The sequence below is a fragment of the Panthera uncia genome, assembly GCF_023721935.1.
Source record: "Panthera uncia isolate 11264 chromosome D3 unlocalized genomic scaffold, Puncia_PCG_1.0 HiC_scaffold_8, whole genome shotgun sequence".
In the NCBI taxonomy this organism is placed as follows: Eukaryota; Metazoa; Chordata; class Mammalia; order Carnivora; family Felidae; genus Panthera; species Panthera uncia.
Genome location: NW_026057586.1, coordinates 35764267 through 35789025, shown reverse-complemented (window position 1 = coordinate 35789025; position 24759 = coordinate 35764267). Strand labels below are relative to the sequence as shown.

General features: G+C 35.3%; 1 protein-coding gene across 1 annotated transcript in view; it reads left to right on the top strand.

Moving 5' to 3' along the window:
- Positions 1–24759, top strand: part of KIAA1328 (KIAA1328 ortholog) — a 343712-nt gene that overhangs the window by 24943 nt on the left and 294010 nt on the right. Inside the window, exon 5 of the mRNA XM_049619518.1 lies at positions 22961–23076. Within this exon, the coding sequence (XP_049475475.1) occupies positions 22961–23076 (116 nt within the window). The remainder of the gene's footprint in view (positions 1–22960; positions 23077–24759) is intronic.

Below are 24759 nucleotides of genomic sequence, written 5' to 3'. Positions count from 1 at the left end.
GTTTATTTCTGGACTCTGAGTACTTTTTCACTGCTCTATATGTCTATTCTAATGCTAATACCACACTGTTTCAATTAGTGTATCTTTGTAGTAAGCATGAAATACAAGACCTCCAACTTTGTTCTTCCTTTTGAAGATGACTTGAGCTGTCCTGGGTCCTTTGCAATTCCATATGAATTACAAGATCAGCATTTCCACTTCTGGAAAAAAAAAAAGGCACTTGAGATTTTGATAGGATTATATTAAATCCGTAGATCACTTTGGGGAATATTGCCATGTTAACAATATTAAGTGTTCCAGTCCACAAACATGAAATGTCTTTCAATATTTAAGTCTTTAATTTCTTTTAGCAATGTTTTGTAGTTTTCACTGTACAAGCCTTTCACTTTTTTGTTTAAATTTATTTTTAAGAATTTTCTTTTAGGTGTTCTTATAAATAGAATTGTTCTTTTAATATTCCTTTCAGATTGTTTGTTGCTGTGTATAGAAATACAAGAGGTTTACATGTTAATCTTGTACCCTGAAACAGTTACATTTGTTTATTAGCTCTAATAGTTTTTTTTGTGGGTTCTCTGTGGATTTTCTGTATATAGAATCAATCATGTCATCCACAAACAGAGATGGTTCTACTTCTTTTCCAGTTTGGGTGCCTCTTATTTCTTTTTCCTCTGGCTTGAAGTTCCAGCATATTGTTGAATAGAGCGGTAGAAGCAGGCATTCTTGTCTTGTTCCTGAACTTAGTGGGAAAGCTTTCAGTTTTTCATCATTGGGATAACATGTTAGCTGTGAGTTTTTCCTAGATTGCCTTTATCACGTTAAGGAAATTTCCTTCCGTTCCTAGTTTGAGTTTTGGGGGAGTTTTTTCAAATGCTTTTTCTGTGTCAGTTGATATGAACACATATTTTTGTAGGTTTGTTTGTCAGATATGTGTTGATTGATTTTCTTTTCTTTTTTAAGTTTATTTATTTATTTTGAGAGAGATAGAGACAGCATGAGTGGGGGAGGGACCGAGAGAGAGGGAGGGACCGAGAGAGAGGGAGACAGAGAATCCCAAGCAGGTTCCACACTGTCAGTGCAGTGACTAATGCAGGGCTTGAACCCATGAAACCACAAGATCATGACCTGAACCAAAACCAAGAGTTGGCCACTTAACTGACTGAGCCACCCAGTTCGTAGATTTGTGTTAAACCTGATTGATAGTCTTAGGTTAAAACATCCTCGCATTTTTGGGATAAACATCAGTTAGTTGGTCATGTTTATAAACCTTTTAATACATTTTTGGATTTGGTTTGCTGACTTTTTTTTTTTGAGCATTTTTGAATCTCTATTCATAGGGGATCTTGGTCTGTAGTTTTATTTTCTCATAGTTTCCTTGTCTAGCTTAGGTTATCAGGTACTACTTACCTCATTCTCTGAGACCAATGGTTCTTTGGATGAATTTGAGAAGGATTGGTATTAATTCTTCTTTAAATATTGACTAGGAAGGGCACCTGGGTGGCTCATTTGGTTGAGCGTCTGCCTTTGGCCCAGGTCATGATTTCACGGTTCATGAATTCAAGCCCCATGTTGGGCTCTTTGCTGACAACTTGGAGCCTGAAGCCTGCTTCGGGTTCTGTGTCTCCCTCTCTCTCTGCCCCTCCCTGGCTCCTCTCTCTCTCTCTCTCTCTCAAAAATAAAATAAAACATTAAAAGAATTAAAAATAAATAAATATTGGGTAGGAAAAAAATAAATATTTGGTAGAGTTCATCCTCGAAGCTATCTGGTTCTTAGCTTGTTTTTGTAGAGTAGTTTTTGATTACTGTTTATATCTCCTTACTTGTTAAAGGTTTATTTAGATCCTACATTTATTCTTGAGTAAGTGCTGGTAATTTTTGTGTTTTTAGAAATGTTTATTTTATATAGGTTATCCAATGCCTAGGACATAAAATTGTTTGTACTGTTCTCTTACAATCCTTTTTATTTCTGTATAGTTAGAAGTAATGTCCCTACTTTCATTTCTAATTTTATTTACATCATCTTTCATTTATCAGTCTAAGCTAAAAAATTTTAAATTTTGTTGATCTTTTCAAAGAACCAACTTTTGGTTTTATAGATTCTCTATTATATTTCTATTCTCTATTATATTTATCTTTGCTCTTTATTATTTTCTTCCTTTTGCTAGGTTTTGGTTTTAGTTTCTAGTCCTTAAGGTGTAAAGTTAAGTTTCTGACTTGAAATCTCTCTCGTTTTTTAATGTAGGCATTTGTGCTATAATTTATAGCACAAATTTGTATGAGCACTGCTTTTGATGGACCCCATAGATTTTGATACGTTGTGTTTTCATTTTCATTCAAGTACTTTCTAATTTTCCTTATGATTTTTCCTTTTATCCATTTAAAAGAGTATGTTGTTTGATTTCCATGTATTTATGAATTTTCCACTTTTCTTTCCCTTATTGACTTTGGGCTTTATTCCATTGCGGTGGAAAAGGTACTTTGCATGCTTTGAGTATTTTTAAATATTTTGAGAGTTGTTTTGTGAGCTAATGTATGATTTATTCTGGAGAATGTTCCATGTGCACTCGAGAAGAATGTTGATTCAACTGTTGTTTGGTGGAATGTTCTTTGTATGTCTTTTAAGTCTAGTCGACTTATAGTGTTGTTCAAGTTCCTCTTTTTATTATTGATCACTTGCATCTAGATGTTCTATTTGTTATTGATAGTGGGTTATTGAACTCTCCAACTATTAGTGAACTATATTCCTCATCAGTTGTGTCAGTACTTTCTTCATATATTTGGTAACTCTAGTGTGTTCATTTTTATAATTTTAATATATTCTTGAGGACTTGACCCTTTTATGAGTATATGACATCTATCTCTTTGTCTTGTAACATTTTTTGTTTTGAACTCTTATTTTGTTTGATATTAGTATAACCAACTCAGCTCTCTTTCTATTTGAAAGATACTTGCATGGAATATCTTTTTCCATATTTTAGCTTTCAATCTTTATGTCTTTTAATTTAAAATGAGTCTCTTAGAGGCAACTTATAGTTACATTGTGTGTGTGTGTGTGTGTGTGTGTGTGTGTGTGTAAGTTTATTTATTTATTTTGAGAGAGAGAGAGAGTGCAAGCAGGGTAGGGGCAGAGAGAGGGAGAGAGAGAATCCCAAGCAGGCTATGCACTGTCAGCATGCGGTCCAGTGTGGGGCTTGAGCTCACAAACCATGAGATCATGACCTGAGCTGAAATCAAGACTTGGTCACTTAACCAACTGAGCCCCCCAGGTGCCCCTGTTGGATTTTAAAAATCCATTTTCTAGGGGTGCCTGGGTGGCTCAGTCAGTTGAGCATCCAGCTTCGGCTCAGGTCATGATTTCATGGTTCATGTGTTCAAACCCAACGTCAGGCTTTGCACTGACAGTGTGGAACCTGTTTCGGATTCTGTCTCCCTCTCTCTCTGTCCCTCTCCTGCTCACACTCATTCTGTCTCAAAAATAAATATTAAAAATAATTGTTTTTAAATCCATCTTCCCAATTGCTTTCATTGGTGAGCATAATCCATGTACATTTGAAGTAATTTCTTATAATGAAGTACCATTTTGCCATTATGTACATATATGTTTTATATGTAATACGAATGTGAAAAATGCTTCCTGTTTTTGGTTTCCTTGTTACTCCATTGGTGCTTTTTTTGTTTTGTTTGATCTTGTGTGTGTGTGTGTGTGTGTGTGTGTGTGTGTGCGCACCATTTTGACTGGGTCTTTTGTTTCTTTTTTTTGTAAAATTTTTAATTATTTTCTTAATGGTTACCTTGGGGATTACAGTTAACACCCTAAATTTGTAACAATTTAATTTGAATTCATCTAACTTAGCTTAAGTGATACATAAAAATTCTATCTCTATACAACTGTGTTACCCAATATTTAAGTTGTTACTTTTAGCAATTACATCTTTATGCATTGTATGCTTCTTTTGGGCTAAATTGTGACACCCCCCCACCCAAATTCATATTGAAATGAATATTGAAATGAGAACCCCCAGTTCTCAGAGCGTGACTGTATTTGAAGGTGGAGCCTTTAAAAGTGGTTGTTAAGGTAAAATGAGGTCACACTGTGATTGGGAACTTATGCATTTCACTACTTAGTTTTGTCAATTTTTTCCTTATATATTTGATGCTGTGGTTATTAGTTGTACTCAGTTATAGTTTGCATTTTCCTGTTTAAATGGACCTGCGGTCATTCTGGGGATTTGTAATATGCATTCTTGACTAATCACAAGCTAATATTAATTGGTATTTTTAGCTATTCTAAACAGTTCAAGAACTTTAGAACTTAAGAACTTTAATATCATTTTCCTCTCTTGATTATGTGCCATTTGTAATGTGTCATAATTTTGTACATGTTTATATATATGTTTTTATATATTTAATTTATATACATTTTAATCCAATGTAATATCATTATTCTTTTGTATTATTTTGAAATAATTTTAGGCCTACAGAAAACTTGCCTAAATAGTACAGTATTGGAGGAATGAGAAATGGGTGGTGACTGCTAATGAATGCAAGGTTTCTTATGGCAAAGTTGAAAATGTTTTAAAATTAGATTATGGTGATAGTTGTAGAAACTCTGTAAATATATGAAAAGCCATTGAATTGTACACTCTAAGTGGGTTACCTTGTTATATGTAACTTATATTCAATAAAGCTCTTCAAAAAAAATCTATGATGGGTTCTAATACATTTCATCTAGATAGCTTTAAAGTTAACCTGGGTGGCTGAGTCAGTTGAGCATCTGACTCTTGATTTTCACTTAGGTCTTGATCCTGAAGTCGTGGGATTGAGCCCCACATCAGGCTCCATGCTCAGTGTGGAGCCTGCTTAAGATTCTCTCTCTCTCTTACTCTGCCTCTCTCCCCTGCTTGCACTTGCTCTCTCTCTGGAAAAAAAATAAATAAATTATAAAAAAATAAATTTAATATCTTGAATAACTATATTGCTATGATCACAAATTAACATTGATACAATAGTATTAATTAACTGTAGTTTATTTAGATTTCTTAAGCTTGCCTACTAATTTTTTCTTCCTGTTCCAGTATCACATTTTATATTCAGTTTTCATGTTTCCCTATTCTCCTCCCATTTGTGGCAATACTTCAGTTTTTCTTTGCTTCCCATGACCTCAGATATTTTGTAGGATTTCAGGGTTTTTTTTTTTCATGTTTTCTCATAATAGATTGCATTATGATTTATTATAGTGTGGATATATGATGTTGATGTGTTGGTGCTGGTGCTTTTAACTATGGTAATGTCATTGATGTAGAGTGTACTAGGTTTCTCTGAAAAGTTGCATTGTTTTCTGTAATTAATGAATAAATTGGAGGAGGTCCATGGGGACTATTGAAATCCATTGTTTTTTGGGTTTTTTTGTTTTTTGTTTTTTCCTGAAGCTTTTACCCACTATTATAAGCACCCATCAAAGGGACTTCACTGAAACAATCATTGCTGTGATGTTCTAATGATTACTTCATGTTTTCCCTATTTGTTTTTCATTTATTACTTGGAATAATTCTTTAAGGATGAGCTGTCACTTCTCCTATATTTATTTATTTACTTACTTCAGTATTTATTTTGTTGTTTATTTTTATCAGTATCAGACTCATGGACATTTATTTTATTCTAGTCCAGGACTCACAGAAACAAAAATAGAATAGCAAGGTGATGCATTTTCTAAAAGAAAGAGTTTTTTGGAGGTAATTGTGGATTCACCTGTAGTAGTAAGAAATAATACAGACTGAAAGCCCATGTCCCCTCTCCAGTTTTCACCAATGGTAGTATTTTGATTAACCATAGCACAATATTACAACCAAGAAATTGACATTGACAGGATCCATCAATCTTGTATAGGTTTCACATGTGCTCATTTGTGTGTATAGTTAGGTTTATGTAATTTTATCACATGTAGATTTGTGTACCATCACCAGAGTAAGGATACAAAATGGTTTGTTTACAAAAACCACTCATGTTGTCTTTTTATAGACATAGTTAATTTGTCTTCCCACCGCCCTTCCCTAATCCTTAGCAACCACTAATTTACTCTCCATCTCTATAATGTTGTCATTTCAAGAATGCTGTCATTTTGAGAATGCTATAAAAATGGGATCATACAGTATGCTACCTTTTTAGGTTAGCTTCCCCCCCACCCCCTGCACTTAAGCGTAATTCCTTTTAGATCCATCCACATTCTTGCGTGTATCAATAGTTTGTTCCTTTTATTGCTAAATATATTCCATGGGGGATGTACCACAGTTTAACCATTTGCCTGTTGAAGGATATTTGGCTTCTTTCCAGTTTCTGGGTTTTTTTGTTTTTGTTGTTTTTTGAAGATTTTAATTTTTTGTAAATAATCTCTACACCCCACCTGGGACTCAAATTTACAACCCTGAGATCAGGAGTCTCATGCTCCACCCACTGAGCCAGCCAGGAGCCCCTTCTTTCTAGTTTTTGACTGTTACAAATGAAGTTGCTATGAATTAGATTTTTGTGTGAGCATAACATTTTCATTTCTTTGGGATTTTGTGTAATAAATGCATATTTAGTTTTGTAAGAAACTGTCTTCAAAAGTGGTTTACCATCGTACTTACCCACCAGCAATGCAAGAGACATCTAAGTCCTCAGCATTCTTGCCAGCATTTGTTATAATTATTTTTATTTTAGTCATTCTTAGAGGTATTTAATGTTATCTCATTGTGGTTTTAATTTGTATTACTCTAATGACCATTGATGACCACTTATGTTGGACATTGCAGTGCTATGTATATAGGAGTGATAAGAGCAGACATCCTTCCTGATTTTATGTGGAAAGCGTTCAGTCTGTCATTAAGTATAATGTTTTTTTAATTTTTTTTTTTAACGTTTATTTATTTTTGAGACAGAGAGAGACAGAGCATGAACAGGGGAGGGGCAGAGAGAGAGGGAGACACAGAATCCGAAACAGGCTCCAGGCTCTGAGCTGTCAGCACAGAGCCCGACGCGGGGCTCGAACTCACGGACCGTGAGATCATGACCTGAGCCGAAGTCGGATGCTCAACCGACCGAGCCACCCAGGCGCCCCTGTCATTAAGTATAATGTTAAGTGTAGAATTTTTGTAGGTGTTCTTTATAAATTTGAGGAAATTCCCCTCTATTCCTCATTTTATAAGAATTTTTGTTATGATTGCATGCTAGATTTTTGTCAAACATTTAATTTCCTATGAATTTTCTTGAAGAGTTAGCTGTTGATAGGGTGGATCTTATTAATTGATATTTGAATGTGAACCTGTTTTGCATACCTGTAATAAATCTTACTTGTTATCCTTGTTTTTATCCAGTTCTAGTTTGTTTTTCTATTATTTTGTTTGGAATTTTTACATCAAGTTTCATGAGACGCATTGGGCTGTAGCTTTCTTTCCTTTCTCTTTCTTTCTTTCTTTCTTTCTTTTTTTCTTTCTTTCTTTCCTGGCATAGTCTGGCTTTAGTATCATGGTAACACTATCCTTATAAAATGAGTTAAGTATTCTCTCCCTTTCAGTTTTCCAGAAGAAACTATAAAATTGGTGTTAATTATTCTTTAAATATTTGATTGAATTCTCCATTGAAACTTTCCAGGCTGGGAGGTGTAGTTTTAAAGAGTTTTTTAATTACAAATTTAATTTCTTTAATGGTTACAAGATTATTTAGGTTGTCTGTTTCATCTTAGTTGAGCTTTAGGGGCTTGTAGTTTTCCAGAATTGTTCCATTTCTTTGGAGTTGCCAAATTTATGAACATAAAGTTGTTTGTAGTATTCTATTCTATTATCCTTTTAATGACTGCATAGTGCTTCACTTGTGATGGTGCTGATTTGTACCTTCTCTTTTAGTCAGTCAGGCCAGCTTTATCAGTTTTACTGATATTTGTCTAGATAATCAGCATTATGTTTCATTGAGTTTATCTATTTTTCGTGTTTTCAATTTTATTGATTTTTGCTCTTATTTCCTTCTTTCTTGTTGCTTTTGATCTATTTTGTTCTTTTTCTAGGTTCTTAAACTAGAAACATAGGAATATAGAGACCATTCCTGTTTTACTGTCAGCATGTAGTTCTATAATCTTCCCTCTCATTACAGAATATGCATTCTACATAGATTTTGTTTTCGTTTGCATTCAGTATGTATATATTTTAAAAATTACCTTTGAGACTTCCTTTTTGACCCATGGCTTTATTTAGAACAGGATTTTATAATTTCCAAGTGTTCCAAGTGGACATTTTCCTCTTATCTTTCTATTATTGATTTCTAGTTTGGTCCTATTCTGGCCAGAATTTTAAATTAGAAAAAAAAAATTATTTCATGACCCAAGGTATGGTTGATATTCATAAATGTTTGTGAGTGCTTGAGAAAATGTTATTATAACTTTCCTAGCTGACGTTGGGCAATCTGGTTTCATATTTAATATGTTTAATTTTTTGTTGTTGTTTAATTACCTCCATGTAACTAATCCTCCCCCTCTGCTGCTACTCATTCTGCACAGAAGCCTTCTTTATCCTGCTTGAGCTCTTACTCCCCATTCTAGTTCACCAGTCCCCCTCTCATGGATGCCCTCTTCTCCCTGCTTATATTTTAGCACACCAGTCTGGGCCAAACTCTGCCTTAATGCCCTCCTCACTCCATTCTGGTTCTGAGTCTTCATGTTGGGCTGTCCCCACTATTTGGATATCCTGTTTCATCTGCTTAGGCCTTGACACCCACACCAGGCTCCCCCTTTGCAGTCATGTTCTTCTAACCCTTCTCTGGCTCTGACCTCCATGTTGGTCTTCTCCCTTGTGTAGATACCCTCCTCACCCACCCTCAGGCTCTGACATTCTACCAGCTTGCCCCTTCTTGAGGATAACCCTTCTCGTTCTGCCTGAGCTCCGATACTATAAGTGTATGTCTTCCTCATCTTCCTTGGACCCTGATAATCTACTAAAAGTTAACCGTTTTTGTGTGTTCTCTTCACTCTTTGTGGGCTATTCTATACTAACACCTACTCTCAAGCCCTGCATAGACCCTTCCTCACCACACTTGGGCTCTGAATCTCCATGGGGGTCCTTCCTACCGCCTTACAAGGATACCCACCTCAAATGCTTATACCCATGCCTGGCAGCTCTTCCACATAGATGCTCTTCTCATTTCACTGAGGCTGTAACACCCATGCTGGACTACCTGTCATGTGTTGACGCCCTTCTCAATCTGCTTGGCCACTGACATCCTACTGGGCAAACCTTGTGCACAGTGTGTCCTCCTTGTGCACAGTGTGTCCTTGTGTCCTCCGGATCTCACTCTGATTCTGACTCTGCCCCATGCCAATTAATTGTTCAGGAAGAAGAAGGAAAGTGGAAAATGAAGAAGAAAAAGGGAAAATTAAAGCTCAACTTTCATTTGAGAAGAGAAAAAAGTTTTCTCTTTGAGTAAAGGATAGTTAGATATATTTCCTTGTTCATAAATAAACACACTGTTTTAAATTTGTTGTATACTTTGCTTTCCAAATCATGTCATATAAGGTAAGACATCTGTTTCTTTTCTGTCCTATGTACCTTTTCTGGTACATGGCTTTTTTAACTAAGAGACTTTTGAATAAATAGAAAATGATTTAAAGAGTATTAATAGGGGATTATTAGGCTGAAGTTTTAAAAGTTGTTTTCATTCAAGACTTTCCAGTAAAAATTAGGTATAAAGAATGAAGATTGCTTCAGTTGTGATAAAGGTCAAACCAAATGGAGAAAGTGTCATAAGATTTGGAAAACCTTATGTAGTCCTATGATCTATTTAAGTATAGCATATTTAAAGAATTTCAGATATTACGCAGATCTATTAACATTAATTTAGGGGAGAAGTCACTGAGAGTGTTTTAGCACCTCAAACTGATCATTAACAGAATATTTTCAAAATCCCATTCACTAGCTCACAGCATAATATACAAAACAAATAGCATGTTTTTCAGTTACAAGGTGACATACAATATAAAGGTAAAATGATACTGTAGGTTCTTTAAAATGGTGCCTTTGAGGTGAAAGGCACCCTTTAAAAAGCATAGGCTTTTTTTTTTTTTTTTTTTTTTTTTTTTTTTAATAAACACATGGCCTCAACTTTAAAAATGTTCGTGGAAAATCTTATGTGTTTAAATTCCAAGACTGGCTTATCTATATCTTGGAGGGATCCATTAAAAATCTAGCTGTGAGGTCCTTTATAGTCAGTATCTTTGTTGGTGCTATAGATGAAAGAAAAAGATGCCTATAAGATTTATTGATATTTTTAAACAAGAATAAATGTTAATAGAAAATATAAATAAAATTCAGAGTTGGCATAATAGGTTGGAAAATGGATTCATTCAAACAGGATAAAAGACAGTAGTGACAAGTACAGGTTATTATATGTCTAAGGATAAAAATAAATTAGAAATTCATTTTAGAGACAGACTCACTGGTTAGGCCCAGTACATAAAGAAAAATACATGGTTCATAGTTAAATTTAACCTGAACATGAGCAAGCAATATTGTGCTATTTGGCAAGGAAACAAGTAGATTAAAAAAGAAAAAAAACTGGTGTAAGTTTTTAATAATCTTTAGATGTGTCCTTAATAATCTGTATATGCACAGGGAACTTTTTCACTTGTGTTAAGTACACTGATAAAAGAATAGAATAAAAATACAAATCCAAATTTACAAGCTATTGGAAAATAGATACCACAGAGATAAATTAGGAGTGTTATGAATTATTTAGTTTGTGGAGGAGAGTGTAAGACATGACTTGATATATGGGTTTCAAGTAAATGAAGGGGTTTCCCTGAGGTGTCCGGCATTGATTTACATTTGCAGAAGGATAAGTGGAATATTGATTGATCTTTCTAGGAGGTATTAGGATAAGAGAGAATTTTTTTGGTTCAAGATTGCTGAATTAAGTGACCTCAGAAAGTCTTTTACAGTAGAATTAATGAATTGTTTGCATAGATGGGAAGAGGAGTGTCATTTTATGGGGACTTGAAAAATGAATGGCTTTGCAAAATATTGTAGTTTCTGCTGAAAGATGGTGACAGTTCTTTATATATGGATATGCATTTTTTTATTGAAACTTTTTAAGATGGGGAGGGGTACCATAGACTAATGCAGAAACTACACTGTCCCTTAGTCTTTAAAGGAAAAAAAAAGTTTAAAAATAATCTTGGCTACAATTGCAGTTTTTGATGTATATGAGCCATGTTCTAAGAAGCCTAAAAAACCCCCCTCTATTTCATGTCCTATGCCTACAGTGTCAAATAATGCATGGTTCCCCAGTGCATACTTGTGCACTAACTCATTTGAGGACAGGGTTCTTTTTTAAGCTCAGATACTTTGATTTTTCCCAGAGGACAGTTTGCTATTTCTACTTGCCATTTCTTAGAAGAAAAATAGAAAGTGTAGCGCCATTAGTTTCCCATTGTAAAATGAGTAGATCATTATTATTTTATATTTATTCTGGTCTTTTATTTTTTGAAACTAATCATAATTTTTTGGTCGTAATTAAATGTACATTGCAGTGTAATAAGAAAATTAGACTTTAATTTTTCAGGGGCTTTTATGCTTTCCTGTTTGAAGCCAATGTGAATTTTTTTTTTTTTTTTTTTGCATAAATAGTATTTATGTTGGATGGTATAATGTTTCAAGATGAGATAAGGACCTTTTCACTTTAGGTAGAAAGGCAGTCTTTGAACTTCAATGTATCGTGACCCTGCAGAACAGTTAGTATGCCAAAATTCATTTTCACATTGTCTATTCTGAACTCTACAATTCAAAGAATGTTTTTTAAGTGACTAGCATACACTCGACAGTCTTTTTAATGGTTCTTCTGGCCAGATACTGCTTCCTAAAAGAGGTTAATTTTTCTATAGCATTCTTTCCCCTTATGCATGGCATAATGTTATATGCATCAGTTTATCTTTTGACATTAATAAATATTATAGTTCTGTGGGTTATAATTTAATACTGTGGTCATTTATGTTGTTAAAGTTTTTCCATCTTTGAAAATTGGGAGGGCATGTTAGTAAAATAAGAGCATTAAAAAATAAACTGAGGCATACTACATTTTTAAGACTCAGTTTTAGCAAAAATCAATTCAAATCAGGCAGCCTAGAACCAGAAGTATTAGGAACCCTCCACCAATAGGAGCTAGGGGAGAGACTTTTACAGGGAACAGGTGGAAGCAGTCAGGGAAAGTATTTGCCAGGCATTAAGATAAGCCATTGCCTTATTTGGGAATGGCTAGGTGGCTGTTCCAGATGGATTGTTCTTAGGTTTTGATTTCTTAACCTTGAGGCATTATAGGTGTAAGTTTTGGTTTGCTTACTTAGGCTGGTAAGGCATTAAAGCCACCTCAGTCTAATTGCCTCCTGTTGAATTATTTTAATAAAAGCAAAATGAAATAAATATGTAAGTACATATAAATGATTATGTAGGTAGGTCTAAGTGACTGTAGAGGATGTTGCTCCTAACCTTATAATTATAAAAGGAAAAAAAGAAAAGGCAAGGAAAGAAAGCAAGCAAGGTGAAACCAATGTGAAACAAACTCAGGACATTTCTTGAAACAATCAAAGAGCTCAATTTGCAAAGCAACCATAACCTGAAATCTCAAGAGAGACATGTGCCTACAGGGAAAGATGAAGTGTGAGCACCAGCTTACCTGGGACAGACACAGCTGGCAGTGGGTAAGGACATTTCAGCTGCAATAGATAACAAATTGATGGAGAGCAAATGTGGGCAGGAGAGAGTGGGGAGCCCTCTGGAGCAGCAAATATAGATGGAGCTTGAACTGTCTTGCAAACGTTTTCTCCATAAGCCCTACTTGATGAGAGCCCTGATAAAGCATTTCTCTTGGTGTAGGCCTGGGAGAGGGGAACAATGGTTGCTACAGAAAGGACACAAATGTGTCCTAGGTCCTTCTTTTTTATCTCTCCTATGTAGCAAAACCCATAAGGTCAGAAAGGGGGAGTACCATAAACTGTAGTCCTTAGGGCACTGGTAGAAACCACTGAAGCTGGGGGTGGGGGAAAATAACCTCAGGGGATTACAGGGTTACATCTCAGAATTGCAGTTTCAGAACTACAATATAGAGGAGAGAGAGGAACACTTTAAAACCGGCTAACATTCCGATTAGCACAGCTCTAATTAGAATAACGGAGAACTCCACCCCAACCCAGATCCCCACCAACAGGCTAACCAGTGTCTAGTAAAAGTAACAGTTGAATAGTGATGAGAAAGAAACTCACAAAACACAAACCCCCTAGGATGGAAGACACAGAGCCAGGGTACAGCAGACACTGAGAAAAACATCTGGTCCACGTGAAAAGAAGTTATACCTAGGGGAATTTGAAGCCTCTGCTGCTTGGAGGGTAGCCACTGCAACAGTAAACATCAAAACTGCCTAACTTCTGATTAAATAAACAATTCCTGCACTGAAAACCTAACCAAAGGGAAGGTCTGCCCATTTTCAAGTATAGAAATTATTTGCCTCAGTCTTTACTGACCTCTCCAAGATATCCAGATGTCAATAAAATTATGAGCATTTGAAAAGACCAGGGAAAATGTGAAAAGAGGCAAAGCAACAGAAGCAGATGCAGTTGGAATGATCTGATGAGGAATTTAAAATAACTGATTAATGTGTTAAAATCTGTATTATCTATGGCTGCCTAACATCACAAAATATTAGCCATTTAAAATACTAGAGATCTTTTTTCTTTCTTTCTTTTTTTTTTTTTTTAAATAGAGACCCTATTGTTTGAGAGGATTGGCGAGGCCCAGTCTTAATCTTTTCACAGTGCCTTTTGTATGACTCTCTTGCATCAATTTTGATCTTTCTAAGGTCTTAACAAGTTACACCCCTGACTTTATCTCTACAGCTTGTTTTTCCAGGTAGTGTCTTGGATTTGAAATTTATTTTGAATATGTGTCTTACTTTTATCATGTTTGCTATTTGGAAAGGTTGAGAAATCCTGATTCATTTTGGTTTAATATTGTCTTGCCTTGAATTTATCTTTTCTCCTCCCAATTCACCATAAGCACCAGGAAGAAACTAGGCAGCACCTTAACACTTGGAAATCTCCTTGGATATTTTTGTGGCCCACTTCATTAGCCCCATTTCCTACTTTCCACATTACTAAAAATGTCAGTACACTCCCTGCTACCATATGCAATGCTTCCCCTTTCTTCAATTTCCAGTAATATCTTTCTGACACTGCTTTTTTCAGTTCCTTACTGGCTGTTGGCCGAAGGCCTCCCTCCATTCCTTGTTTCAAAGGCTTCTCCATGTGGTAGTTTACGACTAGGCAACTGGCTTCTACCAGAGTGAGCAAGAGTAATCAAGACAGAAGTCCCTATCTTTTGTAATCTAATCTCAGAAGTGACATCCAGTCAGTTTTGAGAGTCACTAGGTCCATTCAAGGGGAAGGGATTAAACAAGGATATGAATACCAGGAGATGGGATCACTGGGACCCATTTTACAGGCTAGCTACCATAATAACATTGTGATTTTCCTAAATTTACTTGTGCTAATATATTTTCCATAGATTCCTTAATATTTTCTACATACATACATGCATACATACGTATTATCTGCACATAAAAATTTACTTCTTTCTTTCTTTGCATTTTACTTTCTTTTCTTACCTTATTGGACTGGCTAAGAGCTCCAGTCAGTATTAAATAGAAGGAGTAATAGCTGACATTCTTGTTTTAAGTACAAGGTTAGGGATAGCGTTCTTTTTTCCATCCTTATAGCTATAATAACTATAGGTTTTTATAGATGCTCTTTATTAGATTGAAGAAATTCTGTCAGTCCCTAGATTGTAGAGGTTTTTATTGTGAATAGGTTGAATTTTGACAAGTGCTTCCCTGCATTTATAGATGAGCATTTAAGATTTCTCCTTTATTCTCTTAACATAGTGAATTACATCAATTTTCAACTCTTACAGAAGTCTTGCTTTCCTGGGATAAACTCTACTTGGATGTATTATCTTTCTGGATCTTTGGATTTGCTTTGCTAATAATTGTTTTGGGTTTTTTTTTCAGCTATATTTATTAGATAGATTGGACCCTAATTTTTGTTTTCTATGTCTTTGCCAGATTTTAGTATTAAGATTAGAGCTACTTCATGAAATGAGTATATACTTGAACTAAAAAGAAGTGACTAGTGAGTGGCGGGCCTGGGTAGCTGTTGGTTAAGCTGTCTCTTGATTTCAGCTCAGGTCATGGTCTCATGGTTTGTGAGATAGGCCCCCACTTGGGCTCTGCGCTGACAGTGCAGGGCCTGCTTGGGATTCTCTCTCTCCTTCTCTCTGCCCCTCCCTAGCTCACGTGTGTATGTGCACGCGTGTGTGTATGTGTGTGTGTGTGTGTGTGTGCGAGTGTTCTCTCAAAATAAATGAATAAACATTAAAAAAAAAAGTAACAAATGACTATTAGAATGCTAACTTTTTTGAGGTGCACATTTAAACATGAATAAATGATCAGATATCCCACCATTTTAGGCATTATATAATTATACTATCTTTTATGCTTTGTTCCTTGGAAAATGTGTTTTATTCTTAGCGTTTTAAAAACAATATGCATTTTTATTATTTAGCTGACCCATTTATCACTTGATGTAGACATTTGGGTTGTTTCTATTTTTTGGCTCTTATGAATAATAGCTATAAACATTTGTATAAAAGTTTTATGTGAACATGTATTTTCATTTCTCTTGGGTGTATTAGGAGCTGAATTGCTGAGTCATATGGTAACTCTATGTTTAACTTTTTGAGGAGCTGCCAGACTACCTTCCAAAGTGGCTGCATCATTTTACATTCCTACCTGCAATCTATGAGGGTTCCAGTTTCTCCACAGCTTTGTCAACATTTGTTATTATCTGTCTTTTCAATTATGTTCTCGTAGTGGTTTTGAAGTGCTGTCTAATTGTTTTGATTTGCATTTACCTAATGGCTAATGATGTTGAACAACTTTTCATGTCCTTTTTGGCTATTTGTGTTTCTTCTTTGAAGCAGTGTCTATTCAGATGCTTTAAATTGGGTTGTCTTTTGGGGTGCCTGGGTGGCTCAGTCAGTTAAGCATCCGACTTCAGCTCAGGTCATGATATCATGGTTCGTGGGTTCGAGCCCTGTGTCAGGCTCTGTGCTGACAGCTCAGAGCCTGGAACCTGCTTTGGATTCTGTGTCTCCGTCTCTCTCTCTGCTCCTCCCCCACTCATGCTCTGTCTCTCTCTGAAAAATAAATAAACATTAAAAGTTTTTTTCAAAATAAATTGGGTTGTCTTTTTAGTGTTGAGTTTTTGGAGTTTTTTATATACTGTATTCAAGTCCCTTATCAGATATATTATTTTGAACATTTTTATCCATTCTGTGCATTGTTTTTCACTTTTTTGATGGGGTCATTTGAAACACAAAAGTTTTTAATTTTGATGAAGTCTGTTTTTCTTTTGTAGATTGTTTTTTGATGTCCTACATATCTTAGAAGCCATTGCCTAATCCAAGATCACAAAGATGTATACATTTTTTTTCTTCCAGGAGTTCATAGTTTTAGCTCTTACATTTTAGTCTTTGATTCAGGAAGTGTTAATTTTTTTATGTGGCATGAGGTAAGGGCCCAATTTTATTCTTTTGCGTGTGGATAGGAAGTTGTACCAGCGCCATTTGTTGAAAAGACTATTCTTTCTCTTCGATTTTGTTGGTATCCTGGTTGAAAAATCAAGGTACCATATTGAAGGTGAATATTTATTTAGATTCCATTGTTCTCTGCGTCCATCTTCATGCAAGTACTACACTGTCATGATTACTATCGTTTTGTACTAAGTTTTAAAATTGGAAAGTATGGGTTCTCCGTGTTTTTCTCCTTTTTCAGGAATATTTTAGATATTCTGGGTCCCTTTCATTTCCAGATGACTTCTGTAGTTGGGTCAGCTTGTCAATTTTTGCAAGTAAGCCAGCTGAGATTTTGAAAAAGATTGAGTTGAATCTGAAGGTTAATCCTAACAATATTGTCTTCCAGTCATGAACATGGAATGCCTTTCCATTTATTTAGGTCTTTAGTTTATTTTAATAATGTTTTTTAGTTTTCAGTGAACAAGTGTTGAAAAATCCTGCTGAATTTATTCCTTTATACTTGATTTTTCTTGACGCAAATGTAGACGGAATTGTTTCCTTGATTTCTTTTGGGAGTTACTTACTTCTAGTATATAAACATATATTTGATTTTTGTACATTGATCATGTATCCTGTAACCCTGCTGAACTCCTTCATTAATTTTTGTAGTGTTTTAGTGGACTTCTTAGATTTTCTATATATAGAAGCATGTCATGTGCAATAGAGATGGTTTTACTACTTTTAGGATATAGATGCTTTTTATTTCTTTTTTCCTAATTAATTTCCCTAGCTATAATCTCTAGTACAACATGAACTGAAGTGGTGAGAGCAGACATCTTTGTCTTATTCGTGATCATAGAGGGAAAGCATTCAGTCTTTTCCAATTAGATATGGTATATTAGATTTGGGCTTTTCATAAATAGTATATTTTTAGGTTGAGGAAGTTCCCTTGTCTTTCTGTTTTTTGAGTATTTTTTAAATCATGAATCATGGTTGGATTTTTTTGAGCACTTTTCCACATCTACTTAGATAATCATGTGGGTTTTGTTTAATGTATTGATATGGTATATTAAATTAATTGATATTTGAGTGTTAAACCAACTTTTAATTCCTGGGATCAATCCCATTTGGCCATGATGTATAATCTTTTTGTTATGTTTCTGGATTCTGTTTGCTAGTATTTTGTTGAGGATTTGTGCATCTATGTTCATTTGATATTACTCTGTTGTTCTCAGAGCCCTTTTGACATAGCTTGGTATGTCTCTGATTTCTTAAAGCACCTGTGTTCCTTCAGACGGTACATTTCAAATAACAGCCAACGTACCTGAGTGGCTCAGTCGGTTAAGTGTCCACTTTCCGCTCAGGCCAGGATCTCATGGTTCATGAGTTCGAGCCCCACATCAAGCTCTGCACTGACAGTGCGGAGCCTGCTTTGGATCTTCTATCCTCCTCTCTCTCAACCCCTCCTCACCCACCCCTCTCAAAAGTAAACAAACATTTAAAAATTACTTTAATAAATAAAAAAATAAAATAACAGCCAAATGTTAAAATTTGTAAAGATGGCCTTAAAGTAATTGCACTGAAATATTTTTAATGATGATAGCTTTTTTCCCCACTTTGTGTTTACTTCAGTTTGAAAACAGTATGTCTCTTTCTGTTTGCCAGATGTCCTATGAAATCTGTTCTTTCCTTCTCTAAAGCTTACCAGGTTGATATACAGAATTTATAAATTAGAACCCACATCCCCAGCTTCCAAACACAAGACATTAAACAGGGCAGGAAATTTATCTGGTTGACCATTCGATGAGCTGTAATTCTCTTTAAAATAGAAGCTTTGCTACCTTGACCTTGTCTTTCACATTAGTGTAAAAGTACCCATTCCTGGAGAATACGGAAGAACACCAAGGTTATGCAAAACCATAAAATAAATCTTTTACTAAAAAATCAGCTTTTAGAAAATGAAGAATAGATGAGTGTGGGAAAACTTTTTATATTAAAACAGAAAATATTGTTTTATATGGGAAAATACAAAATATGCAGTGATGTTTAAGCTAAAATGTAAGACTTCGAAGAAATTAAGTACTTTTGGCACAATTTTCAGTTCAACCGTGAAGAATATGAAGGATAATGAATATCCTTCATTATCTAAGGATATAAATTATTTTCTATTGATAGGTAAGAGTACATTTTGTGGAGGTTTAAAAAAATTTTTTTAATGTTTATTTATTTGTGAGAGAGAGAGACAGAGTGTGAACAGGGGAGGGGCAGAGAGAGAGGGAGAGAGAGGGAGACATAGAAGCCAAAACAGGCTCCAGGCTCTGGCTGTCAGCACAGCCTGATGTGGGGCTGGAACTCAGGAATAGTGAGATCATGACCTGAGCTGAAGTTGGACTCTTAACCAACTGAGCCACCCAGGTGCCCCTATTTTGTGGAAGTTTTTAAGCAATACTCTGAGGTGTTAAATGCCAAAAATGGTGATTTCTTCATGAACAGACTGTTGTCCTCCTTGTTAATAATTAACAAACCACACTGGGACTATTCTCTTGTCCAGTTGTAACTTTTTAATCCTATTAGTCAAATATTTCCCTTCCCTATGTTTAGATTCACATTTTCTTAATTAACTTATTGCTATACTCCACATGAGATAAAGGATTAGGTCTTTTTATGTTACTTTGTGGTCTGTGAATGCTTTGATGAAAAATGTAGATCATGGGGGCGCCTGGGTGGCGCAGTCGGTTAAGCGTCCGACTTCAGCCAGGTCACGATCTCGCGGTCCGTGAGTTCGAGCCCCGCGTCAGGCTCTGGACTGATGGCTCGGAGCCTGGAGCCTGTTTCCGATTCTGTGTCTCCCTCTCTCTCTGCCCCTCCCCCGTTCATGCTCTGTCTCTCTCTGTCCCAAAAATAAATAAAAAACGTTGAAAAAAAAATTTAAAAAAAGAAAAATGTAGATCATGATACCAGATATTTTCTTGTATGTATACCTCAAGGGAAATATTATTGAACATAAATTAAACAAGAAGACAGATTTCAGAGTGGGTATCAAATCTGGAGGCTGTTTTATTGGTAATTCCTCTGCATTTAAAGGTTGTATTAATATATGTGCTCATATTAACTAGGCTAATAGGCCACAAAGAAGCTGTACATATCTTTAGATAGGCCTAGAGAAGAAGTGTTGTCCTTTGTGCTTAACACAGCTTAAGTTTATAGTCTTCCAGAGCATAATAATTGCTAAAGAGTAGTCTTATCATAGCAGCAAACAGAAAAGATTAAAATGAAAAAGGCCTGTTTAAGTAGTATAGCAACACATTTTATCAAACATACTTCTAAATTTTGAAGAGTGATTTTTCTGCATAGGGTACCTTAAGTTTTGGGGAAAGCTTATTGTGGTCTCTGGCATTATGAGACATATGTATAAGCATTTCTGCCCTTACTGATCCTTAGACTTTTCATGGATCTCCTTCAGATCTGACAAAGGAAGTAAGTAAATGTTGGTAAATAGCTATATGTTCTGACCTGGCAGGCTCTAGAGATAATGTCTTTGTTTAGTTTAATGTTAAGGTAAATTTGGCATTCTACCTTTTTTTTTTTTTTTAAACTGTTTTTATGACTCTGGTACATTACTTGCTGAAAAGACAAATCTTTGGGCTGTTCTTTATATTTGTATGACTTTTATGAATAGTCTTGAAATGATAGAGAACCATTGTTAGGTTTCTTTTGGGTACCCTGTAACTGGCTAAAGTTACTTTGATTATTTTTTTTTTTTCTATAGTAGGCTTTGAGTAAATTTTTAATAAGTAAAAAAATAAATATTTGCTTATCTACTTATGAATTTTCCTCTTTAGTCTTGTTTAAGATTTTACCAATCTAAATAGGGAGAGATTTTGCTACATATTTTCTCACCTTGACAGTTTTTGTTCTCTCCTTACAATATATAGCATCATTTAATCCATCTTTTTTTTCTTAAGTTTATTTATTTTTTAATCTCTGCACCCAGTGTGGGGCTCAAACTCATGATCCTGAGATCAAGAGTTGCATGCTCTTCCAACTGAGCCAGCCAGGTGCCCCTCATCTTTATCTTATGCATAATCCTACAGTTTCATCAGTTCTTATGTTTTGCACTATCCTTATGCCAAATTTTGCATGTTTATACTTTTTAATATTTCTCTTAATCTACTCTCTCTCATCCTATGGCTATAACTTTTGCCTAGATTATAGTATTGTATTCCTTGTACCTTGACCAAATGTTTGAGAACTTCTTTCTTATTCCTTTACAAATGCTCTCCATGTTTATGAAGGACACATACACAATATCAGGATATTTAGAGTATAGCGAAGGAAATAATAGAACTTTAGCTCAAGAGAATTTTAAAAAATGCCTGATCTAGTCTAGCTTTTTTTCTTTATGAGGAAGAATAATGATGTTCAGAGAAATAAGCACAGTTTTCCAATGTCTCCATGTATACATGATTTTCTACTTTATACCTTGGGAGTTTACCTGATTTGGAACCGTTTTTTGACAAAAATGTTTCAGAAGCTGGTTGACAGATTGAAAATTTGGGTGGTAGAAATAGTTAATGGTTCAAATGTTTGACAATTCTAGAAAAACTGAGAGGTGGCGGGATTACTGTGAAAGATAGTGCAAGTGTGCTTGACAGTGACGACAACAAAGGGGAAGGCCCTGGAAAGGAATGGCAACAATGGAGGCAAGTTAACCTGAGACCAGAGGATAAATCGTCATCTTGTGTATATTTGTTTAGTTGTCTGGATTCCTTGTACTTGTAATCAATTTTAGAGATTACCCTCATAGAAGGAAGGGCCTGAATCCCATTCATGGGCCCAATAGTATGCTGAGCATGAATAATAGGAGTTGGGAAAATGATTTTAATGTCATGATGAGGAAGAAGAAATAAACCTATTTTTGTGTACACTACTGTGTGTCGTGCATTTTCACACAAATTATTCAAAGATGAGATGCAATCAACTCAAACATTCAAAATTCTAATTTTCATTCTGTTATCTCATTGATTTCAAGTAGAGCGGGGGTCTAGAAGGAAGTAAATTTAGGAGCTCAAAGGAATCCCTGTGGATCTCACTTACACATATTGCTGTATGATCTTGTAGGATAAATGTTTTGGAGGAATAAGCACTAGTAGCAGAACTCAGGGCTAACATCTCTGTGCACAGAGTAACATGAAAATTAGGGCTGTCGTTTTAAGATAAGTTTTCACTCCCCTCCCCCACACCTGCTGTGTGTGTCTCTCTCAAAAATAAACATTTAAAAAAATTTTTTTAAAAAGGGGGTGGGGGCGGTTCCTGGGTGGCTCAGTCGGTTAAGCATCCAACTTCTGCTCAGGTCATGATCTCAAGATTTGTGGGTTCGAGCCCTGTGCTCGAGCTCTGTGCTGACAGCTCAAAGCCTGGAGCCCACTTCAGATTCTGTGTCTCTCTCTTTCCCTCTGCCCCTACCCCACTCCTGCTCTGTCTCTCTCTCTCTCTCAAAAATAAACAAACATTAAAAAAAAAACTAAGATAAGTTTTAATGTTGTTGCTGATTAATTGGGGTTTTTAAATGATTTCCTCCCTCTGCTCTTAATCAGAAACCATCACCTTTTTCTGGTAGGATTGAGTTGGAATACTTTTCAGTTAAACATTAAGGATACAGATTTTTTTTGGTCAGTTTTTTTTTTTTTTAACACTTTTTAATTCTTTTTGTACTAAGAATAATTGTAATGTAAACCTTTTTTTTAAGTTAATACCCTCTTTTTATTCCAGTCTAGTTATTTATATGCTACTGAGGAATGCAAGGTATCAGTTCCAAGGAAAAGAGTAAAATTGCCTATGTATATTTAATGAAGTGTTTAAGAGATATATAGATTGTTTATTTCATTGACAGGATTTATATAAAAATATTAAAAAGATCCGAATCAAAATAAAGTGATTGTGCCTGTTTTGATAAGAAATGAAACTGTGTTTTAAAAATTGAATATTTTTCTATCCTGGTTGCAACTGGGAGCCTATTTTCTATTTAGGACTTTCCACATTTAAGATACTTCTGATGACTGGGAACATTTTTGATATAAAAATCATGTTCATATTTTATTACAAAGGTATGCACGATTGCCTCATGAAAGGTTAATTTAAAAAAACAAAAAAAGAAGAAAAAGCAAAGAGTATCCCTGAAGATACTGAAGAGTATCCCTGAAGAGTATCCCTGAAGAAATCAGCACACTTCTGAAAGAAATCTAGTTTTGGTAAATGACAGCTATATGCACATATTTTATCTCATCCTCACAGGCATTTTCTTTCCATTTTTGTATTTCTTTCAGAGTAAGTGAAGAAAAGGAAGTGACAGAAGAACGACTCCGAGCTGAGCAGGAATCATTTGAGAAGAAGATCAGGCAGTTGGAGGAACAGAATGAACTGATCATCAAAGAAAGGGAAGATATCCTTTTTGAAAGTCCTCTTTTTTAACGTGCAGAGAGTTTGACTCTTTCATGAAGAAAACGTAAAACTCCAGAGAAATAATTGTTCTAATTTATAACAGGGAATAAATCTGCATGGGCTGCCATTTTTAGGCAATCAAAATGACACTTAACAGCATGTGCTGTTGCTTCCTTTGTGCTTGATACGGCCACCCAGCTGTTCTGCTGCTGTTACACTGCGGAGCACAGATTTGTCAACTAAAAAAGACAATAAGATGTTTGGGCTTTAAAATGTAGTGTTGGAACTTGCCTAAATTCTGTTCCACTACTGCAGTTGAGCCTGAAACCTCTTTGTGTTTGGTATTCTTTCCAGCTAAAGCTTTGGCAGCCCTAAGGAATTCTACTCTGAAATCATAAAAATAATAAATAATGATAAAAAAATCCATTGTAATTTGTAGGTGTTATAATTGATAGGTGTTTACACTACAGCATAACATCACCAAAATTCTCATGGAGGAGAAGACTATCAGGTCTAGAACTAGAGAGGGGTGTGTGTGTGTGTGTGTGTGTGTGTGTGTGTGTGTAATATAAATACTGCATTATTTGTAAGATAGTAAAATATCTTTCAACTTAAGAATTGTACTTTAGGGAATATGTGAGTTAAAATAAGCATATTTCTGAAGTTTCTTTTGACTGGGTGGAATTACTTATCTTTAGGTATTTTTGCAGTGGCATTGATATATAAGAGAAGTGACTGTCCCTAAAACTAGGCTGATGGATCAGCCAGCTAACCTAGTATATGACTACTTGAAGGGACCAGTGTCCTTCCTGTCAATACCATCAGTAACTTGATCATTAATAATTATTTCAAAGACTCTTCAAGTGTCAAAATAATCATATATGGACAGTAACTATACCCTTGTGAATACCAGGGAAACAGAAGTGTGAAGATAAATTAATTCACTGGGGGAAAAGCATAAAAATGTAACTGTAAAAGCTGAGTTCTTAACTTCTGTTTTTCTAACAGTGGGAATACATCATTAGAAATTAATCAGAATTTTCAGATTTGATTTGCTGAGTAGAGCATTTTTAACTTTATTTCCCCACAATCTAGTGGTATACTTTTTCCAGTTATTTATTTTCTGTTTCTTTAGCATTTGCATAATCATCTTGGCTTTTGTCTTTTCTTTGCCTTCATTGACTTTATTGTACCTAGGCTGTCAACTCAGGCTCGACCCTCTTTTGTGATTTTCCTCCTGCTACTTTTCTCTCCCTGGTTAAAGTTAGTGCCATTTGGTCAGAATTTATAACAAACTGTGCTCAGCCACTTTGAGTCCTTCACTTCTTGCAAGGAGTAGTGACTCAGGACTTCCAAGAAAAGGTAGATTAGGAATATTTTCATTTGTAACAAAAATTCACTTTACAGGGTCTATCTTTTCCCATGTAACCACTCTGGAGATAAGTGGCTTCTGGCATTGTTTCAGTGGCTTAAAGTTTTCAGCACTGGATCTCTACAGTTCTCTTAGCTTCTTCTAATGGTTGCAGAATGTCAGCTTGCAGAATGTTTGCTCTAATTCCAGATATCAAAGTTGCTCTAAGGCAGGGAGAAAGTGAGGAGGAAGGAATTCTGGCAGTTGTGACTCCAGCTCCTTTTTTAAAAAAATGTAAAATCTTTCTCAGGGTACTGCCCCTGGTGCCCCCTC